At 40.3% G+C, this 12,428-nt stretch overlaps 1 protein-coding gene across 1 annotated transcript; it reads right to left on the reverse strand.

The window, feature by feature from the left end:
• Positions 1-7,155: 7,155 nt before the first annotated feature.
• On the reverse strand, positions 7,156-10,534 carry LOC106384283. The gene is made up of 4 exons (XM_048773121.1): positions 9,674-10,534; positions 8,605-9,563; positions 7,911-8,013; positions 7,156-7,830 (listed from the first exon to the last, which is right to left on the reverse strand). The coding sequence occupies exons 1-4, from the start codon at positions 10,532-10,534 to the stop codon at positions 7,156-7,158; spliced, it is 2,598 nt and encodes an 865-aa protein (XP_048629078.1).
• Between the last annotated feature and the right edge of the window lie 1,894 nt (positions 10,535-12,428).

Here is a 12,428-nt window from a genome sequence, read left to right on the forward strand (position 1 = left end):
TGACCCTTCCCTGGACTGTTCGGGTGATTTTGGCCCACGCGGGCTGTCTGTTGAGTACACACCAGGACGTCTGTGGGTGTCCGTGTGTGTCCATGTGAGTCCGTGTGTGTTTGTCAGCACACACAGGACGGCCGTGGCTGTCCTGCAGTACACATATCAGCACGCTGGTCCTTCGACTCAGCACACTGGTCCTTGGACTCAGCACGCTGGCCTCCCCGTGGACTATTCGGGTGATTTGGGCCCACGTGGGCTGTCTGTTCAGTACACACAGAATGTCTGTGGGTGTCCGTGTGTGTCTGTGTGTTTCCATGTGTGTCTGTCTGCACATACAGGACGTCCGTGGCTGTCCATCAATAAACATATCAGCACGCTGGCCCTCCCCGTGGACTGTTTGGGTGATTTTGGCCCACGTGGGCTGTCTGTTCAGTACATACAGAATGTCCGTGGGTGTCCGTCAGCACACACAGGACGTCCGTGGGTGTCCATTAGCATACACATGACGTCTGTGGTTGTCCGTGTTTGTCCGTGTGTGTCCGTCAGCACACACAGGACGCAGTGGCTGTCCATCAGTACACATATCAGCACATTGGTCCTTGGACTCAGCACGCTGACCCTTCCCGTGGACTGTTCGGGTAATTTTGGACCACGTGGGCTTTCTCTTTTCATAAGATCTGTGTTCATCGTTTTATATCATTGATCATTCGGGTTTTGCGTGTTGTTTCTCACTCGATCTCATTATTAATATTGATAGGATTAATAGATCTATTGTTTCGTGGTTCAATATTGATAGATCTGAGAATTCTGATCAAGTTTTGAACAAAACCTTTCACATTCTTGTCGATTACGTTATTGGTTTGCTTGATCCGAAAGTTTCTTGTGTTCGTGTGACGCTATCTGTTATTAGAATCTTAGATCAGGATTTGTTTAATCTCAAATCATCACCTGTTGAATCTCGAATCCTTCTCTGATAAATCTGTGCGGCTGAATCATTTAAACAAGTTATGGCTGAAATAATGAAGTTCAAAATACAGACACGAAAAGACTTTCAGGAACCAAAATTATCTGGACCAGACTCTTCAAACATGTGGCAGAGATCAAGCCAAACGCTGGTTAGCATCCAAGTTGGCTTCTCGCCTCCTTCCAACCAAGTCCACCTTAATTGGCGCATCTGACAACGAAATAGACTTCTTGCCACAAGATTAAAATTACGCCAAACTGTCAAATGATGCCTTCGATCCCATGTGTTTGTCCGCTACGGCAAACAAAAAATACAAAGATTACAGACCGATGGTATATATTAATATATATGAACAAATGTCGGGCCTTACAGCGAGTTGAAGAAACCAGCGTTCTTTAAAATGATCGGGAATGTCGCAGTATGTCGGCCATGCATGAACCCATCCTTCTGCAAGAATCGTCGGGATGACCAGGGAGAGATCAGTTAAAAATTTAAACCATGTAGGGCTGGTTGTGTCAAGCAAGTCACACGGACCAGGGTATAGAACAGGGAGGTTTTCACGATTTGCAGAGCTTAGTATCGCAAAAACACTGTTCTCTAACCTCTCTGAATTTCCAGGAACAATCGGCATGGCTTTTGATGGGGATAGAGAGATATTGTTTAGGTTTTTTCTAGAGAGATAAAGGCGTAAGAAAGGGTATTAGGGAGGGCACTATATATAGAGAAACATAGAACGTGAAACGGCGGGAATTGAAATTTCTCAAAATTCATTTATCTTATTTCTCGCGAAACGACAACATTTAACAAACGTGGCGGCCGAGTTATATAGCCTATTACGGCTGATTTAATATTTGGGATTTAGGGTTTAGGGTTTAGTATTTAGAGTTTAGGTTTGTTTATTTAGGGATTTATGTTTAGGATTTGGAATAACGGTGTGATAAATATAACAAATAACATAAATTTAGTCTTAAAATGCGTTGTATATAGTTTAGGAGAGTTGTATTATGATCACACTCTATATCTACATGTAAAGTTTTAAGTAACTGCAAGACAACATATACCTCAAGATCATGATCGATTCTAAACTCGTTAATTCAATAAATAAGAGACGTTCGGTTGATTATATATTCACTTATTAGGGAATGTTATAACATTTTTAAGTATAAGCATATCAATTATTTTAATTCAGGGTATGGTTTGAGGTATGGCTGAGCTATATCTAACGTAACGACTGACTTAATAAAATAAAACAACATTAAACAACTTAAGGTAATTGGAAAGTCTGATTGAAAATAATAAACACAGATTCATTTGGAAAGCTAATTGTTCTCCGCCCTGTTTCCTCCTTCATCGAGGATCTCTGCCGCCATCTTCAACCGTAAACCTTGAATATTTTTATCGTTTATCCCAGCAAAACTTATACCAAGCGCTAGACACTCCACAAACTTCAACGCATACACCCCACAATCGCCAATCTGGGTTATGGCTGAAACAATGAAGTTCAAAATACAGACACGAAAAGACTTTCAGGAACCAAAATTATCTGGACCAGACTCTTCAAACATGTGGCAGAGATTACATTCAAACTAGTTGCGGCTGAATCATTTAAACAAGTTATGGCTGAAATAATGAAGTTCAAAATACAGACACGAAAAGACTTTCAGGAACCAAAATTATCTGGACCAGACTCTTCAAACATGTGGCAGAGACCAAGCCAAACGCTGGTTAGCATCCAAGTTGGCTTCTCGCCTCCTTCCAACCAAGTCCACCTCAAATGGCGCATCTGACAACGAAATAGATTTCTGGCCACAAGATTAAAATTACGCCAAACTGTCAAATGATGCCTTCGATCCCATGTGTTTGTCCGCTATGGCAAACAAAAAATACAAAGATTACAGACCGATGGTATATATTAATATATATGAACAAATGTCGGGCCTTACAGCGAGTTGAAGAAACCAGCGTTCTTTAAAATGATCGGGAATGTCGCAGTATGTCGGCCATGCATGAACCCATCCTTCTGCAAGAATCGTCGGGATGACCAGGGAGAGATCAGTTAAAAATTTAAACCATGTAGGGCTGGTTGTGTCAAGCAAGTCACACGGACCAGGGTATAGAACAGGGAGGTTTTCACGATTTGCAGAGCTTAGTATCGCAAAAACACTATTCTCTAACCTCTCTGAATTTCCAGGAACAATCGGCATGGCTTTTGATGGGGATAGAGAGATATTGTTTAGGTTTTTTCTAGAGAGATAAAGGCGTAAGAAAGGGTATTAGAGAGGGCACTATATATAGAGAAACATAGAACGTGAAACGGCAGGAATTGAAATTTCTCAAAATTCATTTATCTTATTTCTCGCCAAACGACAACATTTAACAAACGTGGCGGCCGAGTTATATAGCCTATTACGGCTGATTTAATATTTGGGATTTAGGGTTTAGAGTTTAGTATTTAGAGTTTAGGTTTGTTTATTTAGGGATTTATGTTTAGGATTTGGAATAACGGTGTGATAAATATAACAAATAACATAAATTTAGTCTTAAAATGCGTTGTATATAGTTTAGGAGAGTTGTATTATGATCACACTCTATATCTACATGTAAAGTTTTAAGTAACTGCAAGACAACATATACCTCAAGATCATGATCGATTCTAAACTCGTTAATTCAATAAATAAGAGACGTTCGGTTGATTATATATTCACTTATTAGGGAATGTTATAACATTTTTAAGAATAAACATATCAATTATTTTAATTCAGGGTATGGTTTGAGGTATGACTGAGCTATATCTAATGTAACGACTGACTTAATAAAATAAAACAACATTAAACAACTTAAGGTAATTGGAAAGTCTGATTGAAAATAACAAACACAGATTCATTTGGAAAGCTAATTGTTCTCCGCCCTGTTTCCTCCTTCATCGAGGATCTCTGCCGCCATCTTCAACCGTAAACCTTGAATATTTTTATCGTTTATCCCAGCAAAACTTACACCAAGCGCTAGACACTTCACAAACTTCAACGCATACACCCCACAATCGCCAATCTGGGTTATGGCTGAAACAATGAAGTTCAAAATACAGACACGAAAAGACTTTCAGGAACCAAAATTATCTGGACCAGACTCTTCAAACATGTGGCAGAGATTACATTCAAACTAGTTGCGGCTGAATCATTTAAACAAGTTATGGCTGAAATAATGAAGTTCAAAATACAGACACGAAAAGACTTTCAGGAACCAAAATTATCTGGACCAGACTCTTCAAACATGTGGCAGAGATCAAGCCAAACGCTGGTTAGCATCCAAGTTGGCTTCTCGCCTCCTTCCAACCAAGTCCACCTCAAATGGCGCATCTGACAACGACATAGACTTCTGGCCACAAGATTAAAATTACGCCAAACTGTCAAATGATGCCTTCGATCCCATGTGTTTGTCCGCTACGGCAAACAAAAAATACAAAGATTACAGACCGATGGTATATATTAATATATATGAACAAATGTCGGGCCTTACAGCGAGTTGAAGATACCAGCGTTCTTTAAAATGATCGGGAATGTCGCAGTATGTCGGCCATGCATGAACCCATCCTTCTGCAAGAATCATCGGGATGACCAGGGAGAGATCAGTTAAAAATTTAAACCATGTAGGGCTGGTTGTGTCAAGCAAGTCACACGGACCAGGGTATAGAACAGGGAGGTTTTCACGATTTGCAGAGCTTAGTATCGCAAAAACACTGTTCTCTAACCTCTCTGAATTTCCAGGAACAATCGGCATGTCTTTTGATGGGGATAGAGAGATATTGTTTAGGTTTTTTCTAGAGAGATAAAGGCGTAAGAAAGGGTATTAGAGAGGGCACTATATATAGAGAAACAAAGAACGTAAAACGGCGGGAATTGAAATTTCTCAAAATTCATTTATATTATTTCTCGCCAAACGACAACATTTAACAAACGTGGCGGCCGAGTTATAGGGTTTAGGGTTTAGTATTTAGAGTTTAGGTTTGTTTATTTAGGGATTTATGTTTAGGATTTGGAATAACGGTGTGATAAATATAACAAATAACATAAATTTAGTATTAAAATGCGTTGTATATAGTTTAGGAGAGTTTTATTATGATCACACTCTATATCTACATGTAAAGTTTTAAGTAACTGCAAGACAACATATACCTCAAGATCATGATCGATTCTAAACTCGTTAATTCAATAAATAAGAGACGTTCGGTTGATTATATATTCACTTATTAGGGAATGTTATAACATTTTTAAGTATAAACATATCAATTATTTTAATTCAGGGTATGGTTTGAGGTATGGCTGAGCTATATCAAACGTAACGACTGACTTAATAAAATAAAACAACATTAAAGAACTTAAGGTAATTGGAAAGTCTGATTGAAAATAACAAACACAGATTCATTTGGAAAGCTAATTGTTCTCCACCATGTTTCCTCCTTCATCGAGGATCTCTGCCGCCATCTTCAACCGTAAACCTTGAATATTTTTATCGTTTATCCCAGCAAAACTTACACCAAGCGCTAGACACTCCACAAACTTCAACGCATACACCCCACAATCGCCAATCTAGGTTATGGCTGAAACAATGAAGTTCAAAATACATACACGAAAAGACTTTCAGGAACCAAAATTATCTGGACCAGACTCTTCAAACATGTGGCAGAGATTACATTCAAACTAGTTGCGGCTGAATCATTTAAACAAGTTATGGCTGAAATAATGAAGTTCAAAATACAGACACGAAAAGACTTTCAGGAACCAAAATTATCTGGACCAGACTCTTCAAACATGTGGCAGAGATCAAGCCAAACGCTGGTTAGCATCCAAGTTGGCTTCTCGCCTCCTTCCAACCAAGTCCACCTCAAATGGCGCATCTGACAACGAAATAGACTTCTGGCCACAAGATTAAAATTACGCCAAACTGTCAAATGATGCCTTCGATCCCATGTGTTTGTCCGCTACGGCAAACAAAAAATACAAAGATTACAGACCGATGGTATATATTAATATATATGAACAAATGTCGGGCCTTACAGCGAGTTGAAGAAACCAGCGTTCTTTAAAATGATCGGGAATGTTGCAGTATGTCGGCCATGCATGAACCCATCCTTCTGCAAGAATCGTCGGGATGACCAGGGAGAGATCAGTTAAAAATTTAAACCATGTAGGGCTGGTTGTGTCAAGCAAGTCACACGGACCAGGGTATAGAACAGGGAGGTTTTCACGATTTGCAGAGCTTAGTATCGCAAAAACACTGTTCTCTAACCTCTCTGAATTTCCAGGAACAATCGGCATGGCTTTTGATGGGGATAGAGAGATATTGTTTAGGTTTTTTCTAGAGAGATAAAGGCGTAAGAAAGGGTATTAGAGAGGGCACTATATATAGAGAAACATAGAACGTGAAACGGCGGGAATTGAAATTTCTCAAAATTCATTTATCTTATTTCCCGCCAAACGACAACATTTAACAAACGTGGCGGCCGAGTTATATAGCCTATTACGGCTGATTTAATATTTGGGATTTAGGGTTTAGGGTTTAGTATTTAGAGTTTAGGTTTGTTTATTTAGGGATTTATGTTTAGGATTTGGAATAACGGTGTGATAAATATAACAAATAACATAAATTTAGTCTTAAAATGCGTTGTATATAGTTTAGGAGAGTTGTATTATGATCACACTCTATATCTACATGTAAGGTTTTAAGTAACTGCAAGACAACATATACCTCAAGATCATGATCGATTCTAAACTCGTTAATTCAATAAATAAGAGACGTTCGGTTGATTATATATTCACTTATTAGGGAATGTTATAACATTTTTAAGTATAAACATATCAATTATTTTAATTCAGGGTATGGTTTGAGGTATGGCTGACTTTATCTACCTTAACGGCTGCTTTATGAAGACGAATCGGCTGACTTATTAAATATTTTCCTATCTTAGGGTATGGTTTGAGGTTTGGCTGAGCTATATCTACCTTAACGGCTGTTTTATGAAGACGAATCGGCTGACTTATTAAATATTTCCCTATTTTAGGGTATGGTTTGAGGTTTGGCTGAGCTATATCTAACGTAACGGCTGCGTAATTTAAACAAGGTGGCTGAGTTACGATAAACAAATCATAACTTTAAGTCAAGTACAAAATATCTAGCCATAAGTCATACAAAACTCATCTTCATTCATCGCCAAACGACCCTACCAAACTACAACTTCCTTCATTGAAGACATCTGCTGCCATCTTCATTCTCAGACCTTGAATATTTTCATCCGATATCCCATCAAAAGCTACACCAAGCGCTAGACACTCGACGAACTTCAATGAATACACTCCACAGTCGCCTCTCAGGTTGTTTTGTGGAACAATACGTTTTGTTCTTCGTCTGAATACAAACTCTTTCTTGGTATGGACTCGGATATCATCAGGAATAAGGGCATTCAGAATCGCAGGGATCATACGAGTAAGCGGCCCAAAGAAATTTAGCATTCTCAGATCACTTTCGAGTGTTTGCTCTCCAACGATTGAATCATAGCAATCAACCTTCTCTTTATGCAGATCCGCGTGAAAACCCACCCAATGATTGCCGCCAGTATTAAGCACTCCGTACAAGTGATCTACATCTGTAAACCACCGCAACTTTGTCTGAATGTCTGTGGGGATCAAACCGTTTGCTAACCCCTCGTAACCACTTCCTTTGAATTTGACCATTTCCGGTTTGACTTCGAACTGCTTATAATCGTGAACCCATGATTCAAGGAACCAAGAGTCTATAAAGGCAACGCGCTTGGACCAGAATGGGCTGGGATCTTGTTTGGACCTTTGAATGAGGACTCTAATATACGAAGCAATATGCTGCACAGATAATATATAACTCAGCTGTACCATACTTATAACTTAGCCGTAAAGTAAATATAACTCAGCTGCATACTTACATTTTGAACCAGCCATCCATATTCTTTGATGGGCCAAGGTCTTGGAGTGATGAGGATTCTGTAGAACTCAATATCCTCGTGAGCTTCTCCATGTGGAATTTCCCTGATAATTTAACACAACTCAGTCTCTGCAAAATCTTTTTATTAGCTAAAATCAACGAAATGGTGCAAAAGTCCTTACTCGTGTGGCTTTAGGTGTTGCAAAAGATTATCCCTTTTAACCGGATCAACAGGTCCTAGGGGATCATATATTGCAGGTGAAGGTTCAAAACCTTTTCTCATGCACGTCGTTACATTGTCTCCGATGTGGGGAAATGGTACAGAAGGACCAAATTCCGCACTCATTTGAGACCCATCTGGAGATAATTGAACAGCTTTCAGCCGATACTCCTTTATTCTTCCACACCTTTTCCTTTCATCTTCCTCCACATCAGATTCCGGCCACAGTTCGTCTGAATACTTGGTGTTCTTAATTTGCTTAGTCGGAATGGGTATTCTTATTGTACCACTGCGAGTCCTTTTTGAAGCAGGAATATCCTTCTTTGAGTCAGCCTCTTCTTGCTTCTTCTTCTTCTTTAAATCAGCCTCTTCTTGCTTCTTTTTCTTCTTTAACTCAGTCTCTTCTTTCTTCTGCTTCTTCTTTAACTCAGCCTCTTCTTGCTTCTTCTTCCTCTTCAACTCAGCTTCTTCTTGCTTCTGCTTCTTCTTTAACTCAGCTTCATTCCTCTCCAAATCAGCCGCTAAGTTATTTCTTTTCCCTAAGCCCCTGCAACCGCGTCCGAATGGTGGTTCCTTACCAGGAGAATCAGAGACCAAATCAGCATTTGTTGCATCGGCATTACCAAACGCCGAATCCAAGTTCTTTTTCACCCCAGCAGCCTTATCCCTGACAACCTTCGAATTCAGCTTTGCTCCCATACCTTTCGCATCAGCTTTAGCAATATCATCTGCCAGATTCTTCTCAGATTGGCCTTTATCAGGGGTCTTTTGCGGTTGGCTGTCTTCGGACTGTTTATCAATAGGGGTCTTAGATGCAGGTTGACCACTATTGGAGTCCGGCTGTCGGTTGTCTTCTGAGACCATCACGTTTTGACCATCAGGTTGACCACTATTGGACTCCGGCTGTTGGTTGTCTTCTGAGACCATCACGTGTTGACCTTCAGGTTGACTACTATTGGACACCCCCAAAACTCTCAGACGCTCTTCAACTGTAGTTTTCACTGTATCTCCAATGGTATCCAAAAGGCCTTGGGAAAAATCTCCAAACTTGGTGTCGTATTCTGTTAATCTCGAGTCAAATTTTCGGTCCAACTTCTCGAGATGAGCAACTATGTTCAGCAGAACCGCTTCGCTACGACCCTTCTCCTTTGCACTCTCCTTCTCCTCTACAACAGCAGTTTCACCCTCATTGATTTTCACCTCCTTCTGTTTCTTACCTTTCTTCTGCTTCTTTGAGGGTGGCTCAGCCTCTGACGAAACTCCAGCCTTCGTTTTTTTGTTCTTCTCATTCGATTGCACATAAAAATCTCTAACAAACCTATCTGCATGTATATCTTTAATTAGGTTATCAAGTTGTGGGTCATCTGCTTCATCCTTCCACTGAGGAAACAGCTCTTCTAGACCCTCCTTCATCACCATTTTCCTCACACGCACCTACAACACAAAAACATAAATCAGTCATTAAAATTAACAACTCAACCATAAAATAATCCAATAACTCAGACATTACATTACAGGATTCATATGTCTGATTTAAACCTTACCGTTCCATGATCATTCATCTCCTTAGCTATTGTAGTAGCAAGACTTGCACGAGTACGACTTCCACCCCATCGCAAAAGCGGAATTTCGTCTGGATTCACTTTTCTGCCATAAAGCTCTCCGAACACTGTGACAGATTCATACGCCCAAACCAATAACACGTCCTTGAAGCCGCTAAGGGTGTACGACCCTCCTTGTGGATGCAACAACTTGATAGAATCAACAAGAAATTCATATGCAGTCCGACCCCAAGGATAAGTCATCAAGGCATCATCATCGAATACTCTTTTTGCACTTTCAAAGGGTATTCTACAATTATGATGCAAGCCATAAAGTCCAATGGCTTGAAGAAACAACAGCCCATACCATTTCCGCTGATCAGCACTCCAGAATGGACACTCCGTTAAAGCTTCTATAAGTTCATCAAACTTGGGTCCGTACCCAAGCGGCACTTTCAACAACTCCCACAACGCTTTGTAATTCTCTGGATCAGGTTCAAAACTTTCTTCTGGCAGTGGATTTGTGTTTAAACCCGTGATCTCACCAAATTCTATTAAGCTAAACCTGAGAGGTTGATCAACAACGAGAGACCAAATCTCCTTCTTATAGACTCGCAGCTGTCTACAAAGTAGATAATGTACGGTCTTACCAGACCACACCAATTTGCTCTCAGCCAGTTTAGCAATCAATCCAACAGGATACGTCTTCAGATTATCCCACACATCTATTCCAATTGCTTGTCTAAGTCGAGGGATCTCAGAAAAATGGCTATTCGTATTAATGCTTTTGTTTTCAAAAATAGAAGCCCCTTCAGGGTAAAGTCTTGGAGGGTAATCCCTTGCTAGATCTTCGGAAACATCCATCTGATCAAAAAAGACATATATAACATATCAATGATAAATCAGAAGAAAGACATAAAATAAACAAGCCACAAAACATAACTCAGCCATCATTACATAAATAAATCAGTCTCAAAGAATACTAAATCAGTCACAATTACCTTCTATAAATCAGTCGTTAAGGATCCTAAATCAGCCGTAACGAATACTAACTCAAACTCAGACAAAACATATATCTAACTCACAGCATTAATTATACTCACTCAAATACTCGAAAAACTCAGAGCAAAGCCTCGAAATATACCAGAGAATACGATTACGGAGATTTGAGGAGACAACCAATCTGAAGAAGAAGCTTACGGACACACGATTTCAGAGAAACAGAGACTAGAGAAGAAGATTACGGAGATAATTTCAGAGAAGCCGCTTTGCCGAGAAGAGTTGTAGTGAACACGATTTCGAAAACAGTTAGGGTTTAGTGGGAGAACAGTCTCGGAGAAGTTAATGATCGTCGTTTGATTTTCCTTCGTGTTAAGTGACGTGGTATCATTACTTCTGATGTGGATTTTCAAATTAAAATTAATCACAACTAAAAAAAAAGGGCTTAAACAGTAATTTACTAGGGTTCTAAAAACACTCTAGTTATTTTCAAAAGATTTGTATTAGTCTAGTCATTACCTCACTTTTTTGTATTAGTCTAGTCATTTTCTCCTATAATAATTACACAATTTTCAGAATCAACCCAATCACCACACATCTTCCCATGGCCGCGGTCCTCATGGTGCTTTTCCCTTACCACGGTCCATTTCTGGTCCTGGATCCAACACAAACAAACACACAATCACAAGGTTAGATTACAAAACAAGAATCAATTCACATTGCATGGTCGGATCCAATCTAGTCAAGAACAATCATCAAAAATGTCAAGTCTGACCCCTTTAAAAAGAGATCCAAATACCAAATAAAATTCATGAAAACTCATGACAATTCAGAAGAAAAATATTCCCATAATCAGATTCCACAGAACCGGCTCAGATCATAGTGATCTCGGCCATGAACAGCCCACACAAGAACAAGGGACTTTCATGGGGATTTGATCAGGCCAAGGCCTTAAGATCGATGGATCCTTCCCTGTAATATCATAAAACAATCCATAGCAAAACATATATGAAGAAAACAGAGTAGAAGAAGTCAGAGTAAGGAGTGGCCAATCGATCCAGACCGGCCAGACTCACACGGCCATCATCCGCGGCCTTGTCCGGTTACTCTTGGCCACACCTCTCACCTTAGGAGTTCGGTCTCCAGGGGCGACTTCCTTCTCTTTCTCCTTTTCCTTCTCCTTGTCTTTCTGCCTCAAATCCATCCTCTTGATCACACGCCCAAACACACTAGGAACACTCAAGAACAATCTCTTGGATCAAAACGGCCAATCCAAGGTTTGTGTCTCTCTTTCTCTCTTGAATTTTCTCTGTGTTTCTCTCTGTGTGAAAGTGAGTAAAAATCGACCAGAATGGCAGAAATGAGAGAGAGAGGACGACTTAAACTGTCCCCAACCGCCTGGGCGAACAGTTACGAAAAATCACATCCCTTCTTCCAATAACCGTCCCATAACCGCCCATTGGCGGTTTCTCCCCATTTCTTCCTTTGACAAATTGATCACTGAGCCTCAGCTCACACTCTGGAAGCTTGCCCACTCCCTGTCCCGACCTTAAGACCAATTTGGTAGAACCGTCCTGCACCCGGACCATCGGCTCGCCCAGTAACCGTCCCGGACTCGTCCACACTGATCCAAACCAGAACGCACCGTCCCACTGGATTGAGCTGACCTCCAGCTGTTCGCAGCTGAGTGAGCTAGTCCACCAGCTCCTGTGAGCTGAACAGATCATGGTGAACTGAATACCAGCTGAACCGAGCTGAT

The sequence above is a fragment of the Brassica napus genome, unplaced genomic scaffold (assembly GCF_020379485.1).
Source record: "Brassica napus cultivar Da-Ae unplaced genomic scaffold, Da-Ae ScsIHWf_2217;HRSCAF=2870, whole genome shotgun sequence".
Taxonomy (NCBI): Eukaryota; Viridiplantae; Streptophyta; class Magnoliopsida; order Brassicales; family Brassicaceae; genus Brassica; species Brassica napus.

Excerpts from the sequence above, each read along its gene's own strand:
- LOC106384283 (XM_048773121.1), bottom strand. The coding sequence starts at position 10,534 with ATGGATGTTTCCGAAGATCTAGCAAGGGATTACCCTCCAAGACTTTAC. Across the intron at positions 9,564-9,673 it reads AGATGAATGATCATGGAACG|GTGCGTGTGAGGAAAATGGT; the intron begins GTAAGGTTTAAA and ends TTTGTGTTGTAG. Across the intron at positions 7,831-7,910 it reads ATGGATGGCTGGTTCAAAAT|CATATTGCTTCGTATATTAG; the intron begins GTAAGTATGCAG and ends TTATCTGTGCAG.